The sequence below is a fragment of the Phoca vitulina genome, unplaced genomic scaffold (genome assembly GCF_004348235.1).
Source record: "Phoca vitulina isolate PV1807 unplaced genomic scaffold, GSC_HSeal_1.0 scaffold14, whole genome shotgun sequence".
In the NCBI taxonomy this organism is placed as follows: Eukaryota; Metazoa; Chordata; class Mammalia; order Carnivora; family Phocidae; genus Phoca; species Phoca vitulina.
Window position 1 is genome coordinate 12,244,356 of NW_022589717.1, and position 19,674 is coordinate 12,264,029.

General features: G+C 38.1%; 1 protein-coding gene and 1 pseudogene across 1 annotated transcript; both read right to left on the bottom strand.

Moving 5' to 3' along the window:
* Positions 1-15,230: 15,230 nt before the first annotated feature.
* On the bottom strand, positions 15,231-17,063 carry PABPC4L (poly(A) binding protein cytoplasmic 4 like). The gene has a single exon (XM_032412738.1). It carries the CDS (start codon positions 16,587-16,589, stop codon positions 15,477-15,479), a length of 1,113 nt encoding a protein of 370 aa, XP_032268629.1. The 5' UTR covers positions 16,590-17,063; the 3' UTR covers positions 15,231-15,476.
* A 2,222-nt stretch (positions 17,064-19,285) lies between these two features.
* Positions 19,286-19,441, bottom strand: LOC116637644 (annotated as a pseudogene).
* Between the last annotated feature and the right edge of the window lie 233 nt (positions 19,442-19,674).

Below are 19,674 nucleotides of genomic sequence, written 5' to 3' on the forward strand. Positions count from 1 at the left end.
TAGGTGCTGCTGTTGAGATTTGTGTGTGTGTGTGTGTGTGTGATTGGGGGAAGATTTGATTTAGACAATCATGGGAATGTGGGGGTGCAACTGTACTAAGATTTACATAGGTATTTGTGTTGAGTTGAGCAAGGATAGTTATAATTGGAGAAAGGATAAAAAAGTGCTGGATGTTCTGGTCATAAGAGTTGAACTTGGGGAAGAAACTTCTAAGGGCAGTCAATCAGAGTTTATGGTGACACTGGGAATTGAAGAGAAATTGGCCATTGGGGGGATAAGGAGGTCTCTAGCATCATGGATAGATTGGAATCTTTGATGACAGATCAAGCAGTCTGTAAGGTTACCTCCCTTAGCAATGGCCTGGGTGACACAGATGAGGGCCTTATCTTTCCAGGCCAATGCCAGAGTAAACGGAAGAAAGAAAAGAAAGGGTTTTATGTTTAGTTAAATAATGAAGTTTTCATCCAGCATCTTGGGTAGAAGCATTCTATATGGTTGTCAGCTACTTCTCTTCCTTCATTTTGATTTGGAAGTCTCCAGTGTCTGGATAGAACTACATGTCATATGGAGTCTTCTTTACCTGTGAGATATGTATCCAAGGCTCAATGCCTTCTAGTTTTTCAGCAGTGCCAGTGGTCAGGGGCACTTGGAAGGTCCCTTCCAGGAGGGGTCTAGGGCTGTCTTCTTCTGATATGGTTTCCGGACACCCAATCGCCAGGTTCCAGACTATGACCAACAGGATCTTCTGAATTGGGTTCCAGCAAGGTTTCTTCAAGCTGTCGATGATATGCTTTGGCATAAGGCATTAAAGACTTACAGGAGCTGGTCATATCAGCATGACACAATAAAGGATCAGCAGAGAGTTGTATTCCAATAGACATTAACCTATCGGTGACTACCTCATGTGGAGTGAGTTTATGTTTCCCAGAGTAGGTCTCTGAACTGTCAGCAAGGCCAGAGGCAATACCTTAGGCCAAGGGAGTCCAGTAGTTTCAGCAAGTTTAGAGACTTTGAGTTTGACGGTCCCATTAGTTCTCTCAACCTTGTCTGATGATAGAGAGTGATAGGCATAGTGATAATTCCAAGAAGTTTGCAAGGTTTTTTGCTAAGGCTCCTATGTCCACTGAAGTGGGTGCCTTGATCACTGGAGACTGTGGGAGGTATACTGAGTGGGAAAAACATTTTCTAACAGTTTCTTTGCCACTGTGAAGGCATCAGCCTTGTAGCAGGGGAAGGCTTCAGCCCATCCAGAATGTATACATACAATAACAAGACTATGTTGATAACCCATACTAGGTGCCTGTTGAGTGAGGGCCAACTGTAGGTGCTCAAAGGGTCCAGAGGGAGAAGGTTTGACACCTCTGGGGACAAAAATAGCTTTTCCAGGTTTATGGACCTGACAGATCAAACATTGGTGGTAAACTGTTTTTACATTTTTGAAGGAGTCTCCCCACCAATGCTTATTCATAATTTGAGTCATCCTAAATGCACCACAGTGGGTGAAGGAATGTAAACACTGAAAAATGGGGTTTGCCAAGGATCTGGGAAGAACCAAGCCATCTCAAGTTTCCCATAGCTCTGACCGTTCATCGAAATTTAACCGTTGTTTTGCTTTTCTTAATTTCTCTGATTCAGGACTAGACTGTTGCCGTGTTGCAAGAACATTAAGGTGGCAAAAGTCTGGCGACATGATGTCTTTTTTTTTTTTTTTTTTTTTTGCAAAAACAGAAAGGAATTCAACTACATTTGCTACAACCTTCATAGATTCTGTTGCTGCTGCCTTTGCATGAAAGTCAGCGAGGACAGTCTCCTGATATTCAGGGTTGGTCTTTTGCCTCAATTTTGATGACAGCAATTTCAGAAGATAAGAGAATAACATTAAGAAGGTTGTATACTTGTCTGTTTTTGGTTGGGGTATCAGTGGGAATAAGAAAACCCCTTTGTTTCTAAAACATCCCCAAGTCATAGATGACTCCAAAGGTATATCAGTATAAATATTAACAGTTTGTCCTTTTGATAATTGGCATGTTCTGGTAAGGGCCTGGGGTTCTGTTTGTTGGACTGATTTAGCTTGTGGGAAATTTCCCTTTTCAAGTAGTTCATATTGGGCAGTAACAGCATACTAGCAATTTTCCAAGTTACAGTTTGGAAATCCCCTTTTTCATTTTTACAGTATGATCCACCAACAGAAACGATTAGATCAAGATTGTCAAAGGCATGTCTTGTAAATCAAAAGGTGGTGTCACCAAATGGGATGTTATTACCTCACGGTCATGGGGCTGGTCTTCGTCAGACAAGGGTAAAATGTAACAGGATTTTGGAATGTGCAACGTTAAGGATTTAGATTAAATGGTGAAAGCAGAAAGATCTCATAGGAAGTTAGTCTGCTTGCAGAGAAATGTTTAGTCAATTCAGAGTTAAGAAGACTTTGGGACAGCGTGTGGAGTTTATAAGTAAATGTAATTTCCTAGGGTTAAATCCACTGAAGCTTCTACTAATTTTGCAGCTGGAGTTCCATAGCCTTTAGGCAGTTCGGATATGCACAGACAACTGAATCATGTTGTACACTATAATAGGCAATAGGGCTATGTTTATTACCATGTTCTTATGTGAGCATTCCCAGGGCATGGTTATCTCCTTCGTGCACAATTAAGGTGAAAGGTTTGGAATGGTTAGGTAACCCTTGGGCAGGCAGTTCTTGTAATACTGGTTTTAGTCTTATAAAGGCCTGCTCATATTTCTGTTCCCAAGGAAGAGGTTCAGGGACTGAAATTTTAGTAAGTTCATAGAGTGCAGCAAAAAAGAAAAATTAAGAACCCATGTTCTGCAGCAGCTAGCAAGACCTAGAAATCCATGAAGTTATTGCTTAGTTGTGGGCCTGGGGAATTATTGGATGAGCTTAATTCTTTTTGGCGATAGCTGGAATCCTTCAGCACTTAGATTATGACCTAGGTAATAAACAATGTCCTTAAATACTTACAATTTCTCTTTAGATATTTTGTCTCTTTTCAGTTAACTGTTATAAACAAATAAATGGGATCCTTTATGGATCGGTAACTGAGCATAGCAAGAGATTGTCTACATATTGGAAAAGGGTGGTTTTTCTTTAAATCTTATGGAGTACTTGAGAGAAATAAGAAGGGGTCTCAGTGAACCTCGGAGTCGTGACTGTCCAGATACACTGTTGATTGTTCTTAGTAAAGGCAAATGGATATTGGCTGTTAGGGTCCTCAGGGATGCTGACAAACGCTGAACAAAGGTCTGTAACAGTGAACAATTTTGAGTCTGGTGGGACTTATAACAAAAAGCTTTTCAAATTTGGAACAACTGGGAAATAAGGGAATATCTACCTTATTAATAGATCTTAGGTCCTGGACAAATCACCATCTCCAGGCATTAGGTTTTTGGGCTGGGAAGACTGGCGTTAGAGGGGCTACTGCAGGGAATGTGAACCCCTGGGCAATCTGGTCTTCTACTATTGGTGTGAATCTCTGTATACCTTCAGGCTTTAATGGATATTGAAGTAACTTGGGAAGAGGTTTACTTATGACTAAGTTTTTCTAGGTTCTGCATTTTTATTCTTCCTATATCAATATTAGAAGTAGCCCAGTTTTTCAGGCACCATGATTAAATTAGGGGACTTTTGTTGGAATCCTTCTTCTTCTATCAAGGACAGATTGTAAGGAACATGAAAGTTCAGGTTAGGCTGGTCAGGAAACTCTAAGGTAAGGTCTCCATTGGAGGCAAAATGTATTAGCCCTTTTAATTTAGAAAGAATATTTGTCTGTACCTTAATAGATTGACTGGGGTTCTATCACATAGCAAAAATGAATGTTTTTCAGGGGCACCTGGGTGGCTCAGTCATTAAGCATCTGCCTTCGGCTCAGGTCATGATCCCAGGGTCCTGGGATCGAGCCCCACCTCGGGCTCCCTGCTCAGTGGGAAGCCTGCTTCTCCCTCTTCCACTCCCCCTGTTTGTGTTCTTTCTCTCGCTGTATATCTCTCTGTCAAATAAATAAATAAAATCTTAATTTTTTTTTTTTTTTTCAGTAAGAGGTATCAGTCACTTGTACTGGTTGAGACAGAAATTCTCTCAAAATTTTGCTAGATACCTTCACTATGGAAACTTTTTCACTCTGAAGGATTTTTTTTTTTTTTTCCCCTGAAGGATTTGTTGTCCCATGAGAGTGGGGTTTAAAGTAGCAAGTATGGGCTCTAATATCTACTAGAATTTGGCCAGCTTTCCCATTGATTTTATTTTATTTTTATTTTATTTTTTTAAAGATTTTATTTATTTATTTGAGAGAGAGAGAATGAGAGAGAGCGAGTACATGAGAGGGGGGAGGGTCAGAGGGAGAAGCAGACTCCCTGCCGAGCAGGGAGCCCGATGCGGGACTCGATCCAGGGACTCCAGGATCATGACCTGAGCCGAAGGCAGTCACTTAACCAACTGAGCCACCCAGGCGCCCTCCCATTGATTTTAATTTTAGTTTCCCCTTAGCTGCTTATGGGAATTATTGGTACCAGTCTACAGAATAACCCCTCGGAGTCCCAACGACTCTGGGAGGGACTCATGTGGGGGCCTTTCTTTGGGGGTAGACATGAGGGCATTCAACTCTGTATGAACTGAAGAATTTATACAGGAGCTTTGAGAACAGTCTTCTTCCCAGTGTTGGGGTTAATTACAAATCAGACATCCATCTGTGGGGCACTGTTTTGATGATGGACCCCTAGGGGGTGCAATGTGAGAGGCCCAATGTTAACTAAGGTCTCTGGCCTTGGACCTGTTGTAGTTGTAAAGCCAATAGTTTCATGGACTTGTGTTTATGATCTTGTTCCAAAGTCCTTCAACTATGTTCAACTATGGTCATAAATTCTGTCAGACTGGTGGTCTCGCATCCTATTTTCTGCCTTTTTATAAACCCACTAATCTCAGGAGATAATCCATTTACAAATAAGGCAGCTACCATATGGAATCTGGAATGCCATAAACAGACAGCTTCCAAACCGGCTTAAAGTCTGCCACAGATTCATCTTTCAAATTGAGAACTGCACCTGTCCCCAGCAGTACCCAATATGGAATTTGGGGAAGGATTCCAAACAAATAGGGAATTGTAGACTAAAATGCTAACACTTCCCCAAATGGAATATGGATATAGAACAAAGGACTGGGGTTTCCAATCAAATGGAAAATTGCTGTCTGAACTACTAACAGTTCCCAGTAAGGAATAAGAATTCCAATCAAATGGGGACCTGCTTGGAATGCCAATAAGACTGGGAGCTCAATGCAAAGACAGCAGAGGTCAGAACCAAGAGGAACTTACCCACAGTCCTTGGAAACATCAAGAAAGACACAGAACTCAAAAGGGTCTGTGGGTACCATGACTGTGTTAATAGTGCAGAGTAGGTAATTCCAGATCAGCTGGTTAAAGGCTGCAATCCTGGGACAAGCTGAAACTCCAGTTATGTTAAGTATTAAGTCTTGGTTTGCTGATGTAGAGCTTAGCACTAGTGACTCTATTTTGAGCCTGTTGTCTCTTCTAAGAATACTAAATCCAAAGCAAGCAGAAGAAAGGAAATAAGAAAGATTAAAACAGAAATAAATAAAGCACAAAGAAAAGAATGAAAATTGAAAAATAATGGAGAAAACTAATGAAACCAAAAGTTGATTCCTTTAAGTAAAAAAATTTATAAAGAAAAAGAGAATATACCTTTGTCTATGAATATACCCAAGAGAATTGAAAATAGATATTCACAGAAAAGTTTGCACACAAATGTCACAACAGTATTATTCACAATAATCAGGAAGTAGAAACAACATAAGTGTTTAACAAATGATGAATGTATAAACAATGTGAGTGTTATTCTTCCATAAAAAGGAATTCAGTATAGATGTATGCTGCAACATGGATGGAACTTTAAAATATTGGGGTAGGTGAAAGAAGCCAGGGAGAAAAGGTCACATATGATAACATTTATATGAAATGTTCAGAACAGGCAAATCCTTATCTACATAAATTAGATTATGGTTGCCAGGTGCTAGGGGAGGAGAGAATGGGGAATGACTGCTAATTGAGGCATGGTGTTTCTTTTTTTTTTTAAAGATTTTATTTATTTATTTGAGAGAGACAATGAGATAGAGAGAGCATGAGAGCGGGGAGGGTCAGAGGGAGAAGCAGACTCCCTGCTGAGCAGGGAGCCCGATGCGGGACTCGATCCCAGGACTCCAGGATCATGACCTGAGCCGAAGGCAGTCGCTTAACCAACTGAGCCAACCAGGCACCCCGGAGGCATGGTGTTTCCTTTTAAATGATGAAAAGGTTCTGGAATTGGATAACGGTGATATTGCACAACTTTGTGAGTACGCTAAAAAATGCTGAATTGCACATTTGAAAATTGTTAATTTCATGGTACATGAATTAGCTCAAAAAAAAAAAAAAAGATATCCATGATGATTTTCATAGCTGCATTATTCACTATAGTCCCCAAATGGAAGCAACCTAAATGCCCATTCATGGTATAAGGATAAATAATTTGTAGTATAGTCATATAACAGAATAGTATATGCCAATAACAATGAACACATTACAACTACACTAAGTAGTGTATGTGAATCTCACTAAAAGATCTTGAGTAAAAGTGACACAAAAGGATGCATGTTCTATGAATCAATTTGAGTACAGTTCAAGGTAATTAAAATTAATCTTCAGAGTTTAACGTCAAGACAGAAATTACAATTGAGTAAGTGTGATAGAAAGTGATTGGGAGGGAGTTGGAGATTATAGGTAATGTTCTGTTTCTTGGCTTGAGTGGTAATTACATAAATATACTTATTTTTGTACTATTCATCAAGTTATATGCTTAAAATTTCTACATTTTTCTATGTACACATTATATTTTAATACAAATTTAAAATAATTTAAAAAACTAACTAAATATACTTCATCAATATGTAGATTTCCCCCACGCTTTTTCACCCATACTTTCTTAGGAATATGCCACTGTTACGTGTGTACTTCCTAAGCCAATACCCAACAAGAAATTTGGTAAGATGTGGTGACTTGCTGCTGAGTGTTATTTCTCTACCCCAAAACCCCATACGTCATCTTCTTAAGGACTTAGGACCTGCTTTACTTTTTTGGCAGCACAGTCTCCATCTCGGGTTCCTTCTAGAATAAAATCAGATGTCCCACAAAGAAACATAACCATTCTATATCCTAAGACCTGAAAAAGCATAGGTAGGGAAGATAATGAGCTTTTGTTTAAAAAAAAAAAAAAGAAATATTTAAAAATAACATTCCAAATGGTTGAAGGTGAGCTTCTCTGACCTTTTCAAAAGACTTGCTTTTTCTCCCTGCAACACTGGGCCATGTGGGATAATTTCAAAAAGGTACTGCTGCCTCTGTAGGGTAACACCCTAGAGGGAGTCTTCCTTGGCCCCTGTGAGGAAAAAAGAAAAAAGAAAAGAAAAATACTTCCATTTTGAAAAGAAGATCTCTTACTTACTTTGATTTGGCAATAAATTCCCCTCATCATTTTTTTTTTTTTCATAAACCAGTTGGAAGACTTCTCTTACCCCTTGCAATAGACAGCACACTATCTGATAAAAAGTTAAAGCTCTGAATGAGGCAGGGATTAACTTCATACTTGATACTTGAAATAAAACCAATTTATTTCCAGCAAGTAGACTAAGGGGGGAAATAGTAGCATAAGAAAAGGATTGAAAAATACACAAGGACCAAAGAATGCAAGGCCTCCTCGGCCATGGTAAAGATTTACACCTGACTTTAAGAGTAGTGGAAGGCCATGACAGGTTCTTAAGCAGAATGGCATGATCAAATTTGCATTTGACAGTTTCATTTTCGTTAAAATCAAAACAAATGTCCAAATAAAATAAGATTACCACATAACCCCAGTGCCAATTGCTTTTTACCAATTGTAATCTATACAATATAAATGTCGTTTGTATAAATACTATGTGTGAAATATTAGTGAAGAGAGTGGTGAATGATACTAGGTTATAATTTCTAACACCTCCCTTGGTATTTCAGTAAAATAATGATGTGTCAAAATAGTCTAGTTATAATTCTGATATTTGGCTTGCATTCAAATTCACGTACTTCTTTGATTAACAAAGGCTTGCTGGAATTACTATTATAGAGGCTTACTTTAATTTCAAGAAACTAGGATTGGCAATATGTCAAAACTGCGGTGCCTTGGTATGTCACCGGCACATGTACAAAGATAAAGTGGAAGGTAAATCAAAATCGTGATCCACTATAGACTGTCAGATATGGTTTCCTGAGATAAGAAAGTCCCAATGGAAATACCAAATTAAACACACACATACACAACACCCACAATGAATCATGACCAATATTCACTCTACGTAAAGTAAATAAATAAATAAATAAATAAATAAATAAATAAATAAAATTATAATAACATCCACCATTCCAGTGACACTGCCTTTGGAACTCAAATGTGCTGTTAGTATTTGGCAGAACTTCAAGCTGAGAGTATTTTTAATACCTAAGTGATGTAAATATAAATGGGTTAACAAAATCTGATGCAATATCATTGTACAAACTGCCAATATTTCTCAGAAGCTAAGCATTTTCTTTACTATGGCAAAGAAGGCTACTAATAGAATCATTTTTCTTCTCTTGCTTGATGGATTCAATTGTTTCATTCAGGGAACTTCAATATAGTTAAGAGCATTCTGTGAACACTAGGATAAGACATGGCCATGAGACAAAACCAACACATAGCTATAAATATTTCTTCTGAGGAAACTTGCAGAATAATCTGACCTTAGATTCAAATCTAAATGTAATTGTAACTCAGAATTTAGCATATCTGTATTTTTTTTTAATATAGGTTGTATGGTTAAAATGTATGAGGATTATACCAAATTGTGTATACAAAAATAAATAAATTGGTAAGCATTAGGTAAGTCCAATTTTGTTAATTCCTGTAATTGAAGTGTACTAACGAACCTAATAACTAATATTTTAGTAAAGAAAATGAGCACCTATTAATTTAGCTTTGTGGTTAAGTTAGTTTTATATATTGGAGACATTTTATAGGCATATAACATTTTAGATATTTCTCAAGATTTATTCGTTACACTGTCAGTAAGAACTTTCTTTTAAAATTTTTCATATAGAATATCACAATAGTTGGTGATATAGGAATACCTCAGACATATTGTGGGTTTGGTTCTAGACACTGCAATAAAGTGGATGTCACAATAAAGTGAGTCAAATGATTTTTTTGGTTTTCCAGTGCATATAAAATTTATGTCTATGTTATACTGTAGTCTATTAAGTGTGCAATAGCATCATATCTAAATGCAATGTACAGACCTTAATTTAAGAACACTTTATTGTTAAAAAATGCTAACCACCACCGGAGCTTTTTTTTTTTTTTTTTTAAGATTTTATTTATTTATTTGACAGAGAAAGACAAAGCGAGAGAGGGAACACAAGCAGGGGGAGTGGGAGAGGGAGAAGCAGGCTTCCCGCAGAGCAGGAAGCCCGATGTGGGGCTCGATCCCAGGACCCCGGGATCACGACCTGAGCCGAAGGCAGATGCTTAACAACTGAGCCACCCAGGAGCCCCAACCACCGGAGCTTTTAGCAAGTCATAAACAGTGATCACAGATCACCATAACAAATATAATAATAATGAAAAAGTTTGAAGTATTGAAAGAATTACCAAAATATGACACAGAGATACCAAGTGAGCAGATCCTGTTGGAAAAAGTGGTGCCAGTAGACTTGCTCGATGCAGGGTTGTCATGAGCCTTGAATTTGTAAAAAACACAGTTATCTGTGAAGCACAATAAAATGAGGTATGCCTGTATACACAGTAAATTAAGAGTCTCTTCTCTCTGATGGTATGGTTCTAAAATATTAGCATGCATGAAAACATATTTAGCTTAGACTACCTTAGAGTAAAGCTCAAGAAACCAATGCCTATTAGATGTAGATTTATTTTCAAGTGTTAATGTAAGAAACCAATTGTAATCTCTTGACAATTATTTTTGGTGGAAACCCATTTGGGTCACTAAATTGAATCTAACCTTTTCAGTTAGAATTTTCAGCAGATGCTTAATTTAGACCTAATAGAGTTTGATATGTAGAAACACAAGTCCTGTTACCAAACAAAAATGAATTTAATTTTATACAGAATACATTGCATAATTTGTCCTTTAAGACTGTTCAATTTGAGGTAGAAAAAAAATCACCTTTTGACTCATGTCAAAACTATTTGTAGGGAGAAAATGGAATTTTAAGAACTGTTTGAGGGTCCCTGGGTGGCTCAGATGGTTAAGCGTCTGCCTTCGGCTCAGGTCATGATCCCAGGGTCCTGGGATCGAGTCCCGCATCGGGCTCCCTGCCTAGCAGGGAGCCTGCTTCTCCCTCTGCCTCTCTCTTTCTCTGACTTTCATGAATAAATAAATAAAACATTAAAAAAAAAAAATAACTGTTTGGAAGCATAAGTTAAAAGAAGGAAGAAAATATCAAATAAGTACTGAAAATCAAAATTAGATATAAGTAAAAAATATCCAGGGTTTAGTGGATGCATACTTCTACATCCATTTTTCCTCTTCTATCTTCCTGTCGTAAGTGTATTCTGCCCAGAACTTAGAAAGTTGATTACTTCTTCAATTCTAGTGGCAGATCTTGTTTAATCTCTATACCAATAATGGACAATAAGAACTGAGGCAGAAAGTTGTTAAAAGGTTTCTAGGAAAGATATCACCTTCTGAATGTTGTTGTGTCTCAGTATGATGACAGGAATTCCTACAGCCATCTTGCCACTTGCCTGATAATAAAGCTGAGATAGGGGGGGCGGGGAGGAAGAGCCAAGAGACTCCAAAATGTTACAGAAGTCTTAGTATACTAGACCTGAAAATATTTAAACTCTGAATATTTTGTTAGATAAAATTTCCTTTTCTAGTGTGAATTGGAATTTTCTGTTAGCTAAAGATATCATAAGGATATTTCATTTGTTCTACTCTTTAAAATGTAGATTAAAAAAATCTTTTTTATCTACCGTTTTATCTATTTTTTTATCTATTTTTTTAAAAAAAATTACATTAGGAGGCATATTTTCCAAATACAAGTAAGCTAATTCTAAATCCTCAACATGTTAGCTGAATTTTACTTTAACAATTAAATGCAGAAGTGTTTTAAAAATAGTCAATTATTGAGGTGCCTGCATGGCTCAGTCAGTTGGGCGTCTGTCTTGGGCTTGGGTCATGATCTCAGGGTTCTGGGATCCAGCCCGGCGTTGGGTTCCCTGCTCAGCAGGGAACCTTCTTCTTCTTCTCCCACTCCCCTTGCTTGTGCTCTCTCTTCTCTGTCAAATACATAAATAAAATCTTTTTTAAAAATAGTCAATTATTCCTCATGAAAACTTGATCTATATTAGTGGCTCTTTTCAATCATGGTCCCATAATTATGAGTGACTGTAAAAGAAATATTAGTTCATAAGGAAGTTGGTGTTTTAAAACATGAAATAAGAATATCTTGATTTAAAAATGCAAGTTGTTTTCAGTTTATTCCTAAGACAACCTGATCTTTAGAAAATTAGAAATACTTAAAAATTAAATAAAAAATCATTTTTAGACATGTCTTTACCATTGCAAGATTAAACCTTATTTGATCTTTTCTCGATGGGTTTATAAAAAATATTGAGAACATGAAATTACCAATTCTTTTTTTTTTTTTTTTAAGATTTTATTTATTTGACAGAAAGAGACACAATGAGAGAGGAAACACAAGCAGGGGGAGTGGGAGAGGGAGAAGCGGGCTTCCCGCGGAGCAGGGATCCTGACTTGGGGCTCAATCCCAGGACCCTGGGACCATGACCTGAGCCGAAGGCAGATGCTTAACGACTGAGCCACCCAGGGGCCCTGAAATTACCAATTCTAAACCACTTTAAAATGTTTATTTTTACTAACTAAAGATTTTCATTTAAAAATTTAAAAATATTTAGAAATTTTTTATGTTTAGGTAAATGTTAGAAGGCACATTTATTGAATTGGCAGTGCATGCCAGCAGGTATCTACAACAAACTTGGCAATATCTGTAGGTAGAGGAAGGCAAGAATAGAAGCAGTGGCTCAAGGCACCTATGTAAATTAGCTCTTACTGGAATGCTTATCAGAAAAGTAAAGGTTCTTCTTATTTATCAAGGCACTTGGGCATAATGATTAAATTTTCTTCAAAGAATGAACCTGTACTGCCAACTAGGATGACTTGATATTATCACACACACAAAATTGAAAATGAGCAAAATTCAAATAAATTAATCAAGAAAATCCACAGGATTATATATTTTTATAAAGTGACTTTGTCATTTCTTACGGTAAATATAAAAATAAGCAATTTCTACTAAAATGATAGAATATTGTGTCATGAAGCTACAGCTACAATTCATCTAGACATCTGATATTATGTCTTATTAATTCCTTGTGCACATAGCACTCGGTTCCCTGATATTATCTTAACAATCCATTTACAAGCATTATGAAATATTGTTCAAATATTTGAACACTTTGATAGACTGGCTTAGCCAGAAAGAGATGTCAAGTCTTGACACACCTACTACACTTCCCAGTCCTATTGCCCAGTCTTCTTAAAAACTCTCTGCTTTTGAGGTAAATACTTCTCAACACAGTGATTCAAAGGCCCAATGTATTCAAGTTGGCATATGAGTCTCACATAGATTCTTACAGGAGGTAGGTATTTACCAAACATATTAATAAAGCTTGAAAAGCAAGATACTTTTAAGACATTTACTACAACTGTGGATAAGATACTCCACAGACAAAAGTTTTGCTTAGAAATTATTGAGAAAGAAAACTCTGAGAGTAGTAGAAGACGATACAGATTAATTGTGCGTGTGTGTGTATTTGATTTGTTCAAAGTGTTTTGAATCATAACATCAAAGCCTTCTAAGTAAAAGACTGAAATTTCTGAGTTTAAATTTAACTTTGGAATGACCCTCAAAACTATAAACAAAGTGAGAATATTGGGGAAAAAAGTCTAAACTTTTGTTCTTAATACATAAAGAAATGTAACAAATCCGTACAAATAAAAAACAACCCAAAAGGAAAACAGATAAAGATCATGAAACATTAATTCATAAATATGAAAACACAGATGGCCAACAAACACAAGAAATGGTATTTAACTTTTGTAGTAATAAAAAAAAAAGTAACCATGAAATATTTTGCTTTATGTATCATTTTGAATTGGCTAACAACTTAAACAAAATAATCTCTTGTTCTTGGAGTATATGGAAATGGGCAGCCCTCCACACAGAAAATGGAAATGGAAATGGCACAAGTTTTCTGGAGAGCATTTGGGCAATATTTATCAAAATTATTTTTAAAACTACTGCCCTTTTAAACATTAATTCCAATGAATTATACATTTTCTTAAGAAAATAACTGGATATATCAGCATACATAAATTTGCAAGGATGTTTACCTCCAAGTTGTTTATGACAGAAGAAAAAAAGGGGAGGGTAGGAAACAATCTAACAACCTTTATCCATATCAAGAGGAAATTCATTATATTATAGTACAAACATTGAAGGAATAAAAGTCATTAAAATTATAATGCAAATAATTATTTGTGGATATGGAAATTGATATGGCATATTATAAAATTAAAGTAATTTGTAATAAGGTTATAATGATTCTATTTTTGTTAAATTATCTATGTGTATATGTATAAAAAAATTGGGAGGATATGCAACAAATTTTAACAGAAGATTTGTCTGCATAATGGTATTATATGTTGCTGTAAGTTTTTCATTGTCCATAATTTTTTCATTGTCTAAAAGAGACTTTTAATTTAGAAAATGTGCCATGAATAAACATATAGTCTATACAAAAATAAACAGAAACAGATTTTCTTATTCTTTCATAGCTAAAGTATTGCCAAAGAAAATCTTTTAATATACCTTTTGTACTGGTAATATAAGAAACAGAAGACTTTAATATATGGTTACAGGAAACCTCTAAGCAGAGTAAAAAAAAAAATAAGATTAAAATAAAATAAAATAAAATAAAATAAAATAAAATAGCAAGAACAAGAACAGCAAAGCTATTCTCCAGACACCTTTGGTAAAACAGAATTTTAAAAGTAATTATTTAAATGTAAATGAATAATTCTTGTCTCTGTTTCCAAGGTGGATTTCAAATAGCATATAGTAAAAATCAATATAATAAAACCCTTTTTAAAAAAGTATAAAACAAAGCTGAGTAATATAGATCAAGGGTAGGAGAGAGAGGGAGATCTGGAATGGGACTAAAATATTATTCTAGAAAACAGGCAAATTGATGTAATTTCAATTTATCAGAAAATTAGTGAGCTTCTGATAAATTGAGGCTAAAACTGAATCTTAATGGGTTATGTATCACTCGTGTTCTAATAAAAAGAGATATGAGTTCATAAAAATAAAGAAACATACTTTTCTGAACCCTGAGATAATATCATTACATCGAACAATAGAAAATAGAGATTGAAAAAGAATTGTTAAACAGAATTTCTATATTCTCTATATATGACGTTTATAATATTGGTGTCTGGTAAAAACTTAAGTCATAATACTAACTTGTATAGGTATGAAGAGAATTAAGACCAAGCCAACTTTTTGTCATCTTATTGATAAGAGTTTATAACTTAAGGAATGTAGAAGTTAAGGTTTTACTATTCAAGTCCCAGGTTTGATAACTAGCAAGCATATGAATTATATATAGTCTACCAATGGAAAGAATAGCAAAATATCCTACAAATCAGGTTTGTAGGCAACATTAAAAACCTCCATCATTAATTTCAGCCATCAAAAAAACAATCATGTCAGGATACAAATTCAAAAGAAATTCAACTATTTCCTAGTACTTTAAACATTAATTCAAAATGAAATTAGATATTGAATTTATACTAGCAATTCTTAAACCTTTGGTTTCTTTAAAAAGCTTAGAGGAGAAATTAGAAAATTTCTGTTTGTAAAAATAAATTACTTTGTGATCCTTAGGTATAAGAACTATTTTTAGCATATTTTCATAGAAGAAATTAAAGCCAGCAATATTATTAAAATAAGAAAGAAAATATGAAACTCAAATAATTACCTCACTTCAGATGGTTCAAAATGTAATAAAAATATATCTAATTATACTTATTGCTTTGGATACTAAATCAAAATCAGAGAAATATACAATATTGTAATTAGAAGATGTGCCTCTGTAAAATGAATCATGCTTCTAAGATTCATTTATTTTTCCACACAAGAAAAAATAGCTTTGTATACAAAACCTTTTATCACAAAGTTTACTAAACTAAGCGGCCATCAGCTGGGATTTGAAATTTTCTGAGGATAATTCAAAGGCAGGGATCACTATCATTCGCACGCCTGCTGCAAACACTGGCTGGTGCAGTAAGTTTTTCTCTCCTAGGGCCTCTGGGCCAGGGCAACATAGAGTGGCTTGGAGCCCAAGATTCGGCCATTCATCTCAGCCATTGCTTTAGTGGCCTCCTCAGGAGAGGAGAAGCAGATCAAGCCAAACCCTTTGCTTCGCCCTTCTTCCCGCATTATCTTGACTCTGCTAATTGACCCAAACGAAGAAAATTCCCTCCACAGTTTTTCATCATCAATGGTATCATCGAGGTTCTTAATATAGAGCTTCATGCCCTGGCATCTCCGAAATCTTTCCTGTTTCAGCTGCTCAAACATTTGCTTTAACTCCGCCTGCCGCTCTGATTTCTTTTGCGCCCGGCCTACAAAAAGCAGCTGTCCGTTTATGTCCTTTCCATTCATTTCTTCAACAGCCTTTTTGGCAGCCTCATGGCTATCAAAACTCACAAAGCCAAAGCCTTTGGATTTCCCACTGGAATCTGTCATCACCTTAACACTCAGGGTTTTGCCATATTTACTAAAAGCTTCCTTCAGTCTCTCATCATCCATGTCATCTCCAAAGTTTTTGATGTAAACATTGGTGAATTCATTGACCTTGTTTTGGAGCTCGGCTTCCCGATCTTTACGGTTTTTGAATCTGCCAACAAACAGCCTGCAGTCCTTAAGCAGGGCCCCATTCATCTCCTCGATGGCCCTGTCGGCCGCGATCTGGTTCTGGAAGTGCACAAATGCATAGCCCCTAGAGCCTTGATCATCACTCATCACCTTGGAGGATAGGATCTTCCCAAAAGCTGAAAAATGTTCATAAAGGGTTTTGTTATCAATAGATTTGTCCAGATTCTTGATGAACACGTTCCCAATGCCAGATTTCCTTAAGTAGGCATCACGCTGAGACCACATGAGACGGATGGGTTTGCCTTTTATCATGTCAAAGTTCATTGTGTCCAGGGCCTTCTGGGCATCAGCCAGCTTCAGAAAGTTCACGTAGGCATAGCCCAGAGAGCGGCGGGTGACCAGGTCCCTGCAGATGCGGATGGACAGCACAGGCCCCACAGTGCTGAACTTTTTGAACAGCAGGTCCTCCGTGACATCTGCATTGAGATCACCCACATACAGGGATGCCTGGCGGTACTTGGCTGCTACATTCATCTCTTTGCTCCTCCCCACCGTGAGCCTGTCCCTAACAGCTCTTGGAACGATTCCAGCAGGAAGGCGACCAGGCCACGGTCTGGGCCGGGCTTTGTGTGATGGTCTCAGGGCTTAGAGGCCGAGAGGTGGGGTTCAGCGTCAGCTCCGCCAGGTTAGGGCAACAGCTGATCAAAAAGCTCCCCGCCCCCGCGAGCAACCAATTCCGCTCTAATTGTATGATGGCCGCAGAATTCTGAAATCTCAGAGAAAGGCTAGTAGGGCAAGACGTTCCTTCCCCACCAATCTGTGAGAAATCCTCAAGTGGTGGGCTGGCCCTCCATCGGGGCGTTCTCTACAGACACTCTGGTTGCTGGTTTCTGAATAAAAACAGGCCTCTCTCAGGCTAGTGTAAAGTTACCGCCGCCGGGGGAAGAACTCCACAAGTGGCGTTGGAGGCGGCTGCTCCGGCCGCGCAGCGTGGGCGGAGGGCGCAGGACCCCGGCGAGACCCGAACCCGCCCGGGGCCGAGTTGTGCAAGCGCAGCCGCCGAGGCGCGGCCGGGGCTAACGCGGGCTGCGGGCGCCCTGACAAACCCCGGCCACTCTCGGCGCGGCCGGCCCCGCGCGGCGCCTGAGGATGGGCGGGTGGGGGGAGGGGAAGCGGACGGACCGACGGACGCGGCCCAGCAGGCTGCGGCCGAGCTGGGGCTGGGGGCTCACCCGGGCTGCGGCCGGCGGGGGGGCGGGCTGGCGGCTGGCGGGAAACCCGGAACTCGCGCGCTGAACTTCCCGCGCACCCGCTGCCAAGTGGGATGTTTTCTTTTTAATATTTTTGGAGAATGTTTTTCTTCCCCCCGCCCCTCTCATACATTTCCCACCTCCCTCAGACAGTTACGCTGAGAAGCAGGAGGCGGTGACTTGGGTGGAGAAAGGCTGACTAGGGGAGTGGCCCTAATAAACCCACCCGCCCGCAGGGCTTTGCACAGGTCTCACTGAAGGATCTTTTCCAAACGTGGATCAGGGCTTGTCACTTCCTTGCTTATGATCCTCCAATGGCTTCCTTTGAGTCGTGGATGAGGCCCAACGGCCTCACCTTGTGCTACAAAGTTTTGCAGTATTCCTGCCAAGTTCCAGCCTCAACTTGCTGTTTGATTCCCCTTACTAAAATCCATGACAGGGGCGCCCGGGTGGCTCAGTCGTTAAGCGTCTGCCTTCGGCTCGGGTCATGGTCCCAGGGTCCTGGGATCTAGCCCCGCATCGGGCTCCCTGCTCGCAGGAAGCCTGCTTCTCCCTCTCCCACTCCCCCTGCTTGTGTTCCCTCTCTCGCTATGTCTCTATCAAATAAATAAATAAAATCTTAAAATAAAATAAAATAACATCCATGACAGACTCACTTGTTTGTTTGTTTTTTTTTTTTTCAGGGCCACCTTTACAAAAATGTGCTTCTCAGAAATCAGTTTAAATACTCTTTCCAAATAGAAGTTTTCCCTAAGTAACTTAGGAAAGATTAGATTTCCCTCTTAGAAACTCACACTACCCTTGCAATTCCATGACAGTAGGGGGCCATGCCCATTTTATTTCTAGGCCTAACCCAGGGACTTTCAGAAATGGGTTGCTCAATATTTATTCAATTTATTGATTGTGGAATAGATGTGGTATTTAACCTGAGGCTGTTTTTCATGCCCAGACATGAAGATAGTGTCCCTTACCTCAGAGTATTGTTAAGAATTAAATGAATTAATAGATTTGGAAATGTCTAACACAGTACCTGACAGTCCTAGGTTTTCAGTAATAACGGTTTTATTTTCCCCCAGCATTAAATAAATTCCTTAACATCATTCTCATAAAACCTTCAAACATGTATCATAACTCATCTTAAGGATTGTTACCCGCCAAATGGAACTGGGTGGATCAGTTTATATAAGGCTAATTTAGTGCTTTTCAAACTTTAATGGATATAGGAATCACCTGGGGATCTTGTGTGAAAGCAGATTCTGATTCAGAAACTTGGAACGGACCGGAAATTCCATTTCTAAAAAGCTCCTGAGTGATGCAAAATCTGTTGCTCTGTGAACTACACTAAATAACAAGACTTAAAGCTAAATTAGTGAGTCCCCATAGTGGCTTTTTTTCTAATGTAAGAACCGGAAAAAACATATTTCTCCTTCATAATATAATGATACTTTAGCAATTGGTAATACATAAAAAAACAAAAACAAAAACAAAACCCTAAAACCGGAGCATTATTTTCATTATAAAATCCAAATTTATTTTAACATGTGTAAAATTGAGTAAGGGGTCCATGATTCCTCCCAAATTAATCCTGATTAATGGCTTCTGTTCGTGAAATTTATTGTTATGTGTTGCTCCTGTAAAATCATTAGTTCAAATAAATAATCTTTTCTTCAACCATATCTTCAAGGCTTCAATTTAAAAAAAGGAAGAAAGATGGGCACCTGGGTGGCCCCGTCAATCAAGCAACTGCCTTTGGCTCGGGTCACGATCCCAGCGTCCTGGGATCGAGTCCCGAATCGGGCTCCCTGCTCGGCGGGGAGTCTGCTTCCTCTCCCTCTACCCCTCCCCCCTGCTCATCCTCTCTCTCTCCCTTTCTCAAATAAGTAAAACCTTTAAGAGAATAAGAAATTAAAAAAAAAAAAAATACAAAAGGAAGAAACACCAGTCATCTAGTTAGTAGATACAGCAATGGATATCAGTAAATTTCCAGCGCATGCTTTAAAAATTCAGACACTACTTTGGCATTGTTTAAAGTAAATCAAGTTGTCATCATCCTCAATATTATCAATTTTTTTTAATTAGCAATAATTGCGCCTCAGATAAACCTCATTGGCTATGATACTGCCACTGCACAAAGCTTATCAATTTTATTTATTTATTTATTTATTTTTAAGATTTTATTTATTTATTTGAGAGAGAGAGAGAATGAGAGACAGAGAGCATGAGAAGGAGGAGGGTCAGAGGGAGAAGCAGACTCCCTCCCAAGCAGGGAGCCCGATGCGGGACTCCAGGATCATGACCTGAGCCAAAGGCAGTCGCTCAACCAACTGAGCCACCCAGGCGCCCCTCAATTTTTTTTAGAAAAAAGTTTC

Coding starts and splice junctions, on each gene's coding strand:
- PABPC4L (XM_032412738.1), bottom strand. CDS start 16,589: ATGAATGTAGCAGCCAAGTACCGCCAGGCATCCCTGTATGTGGGTGAT.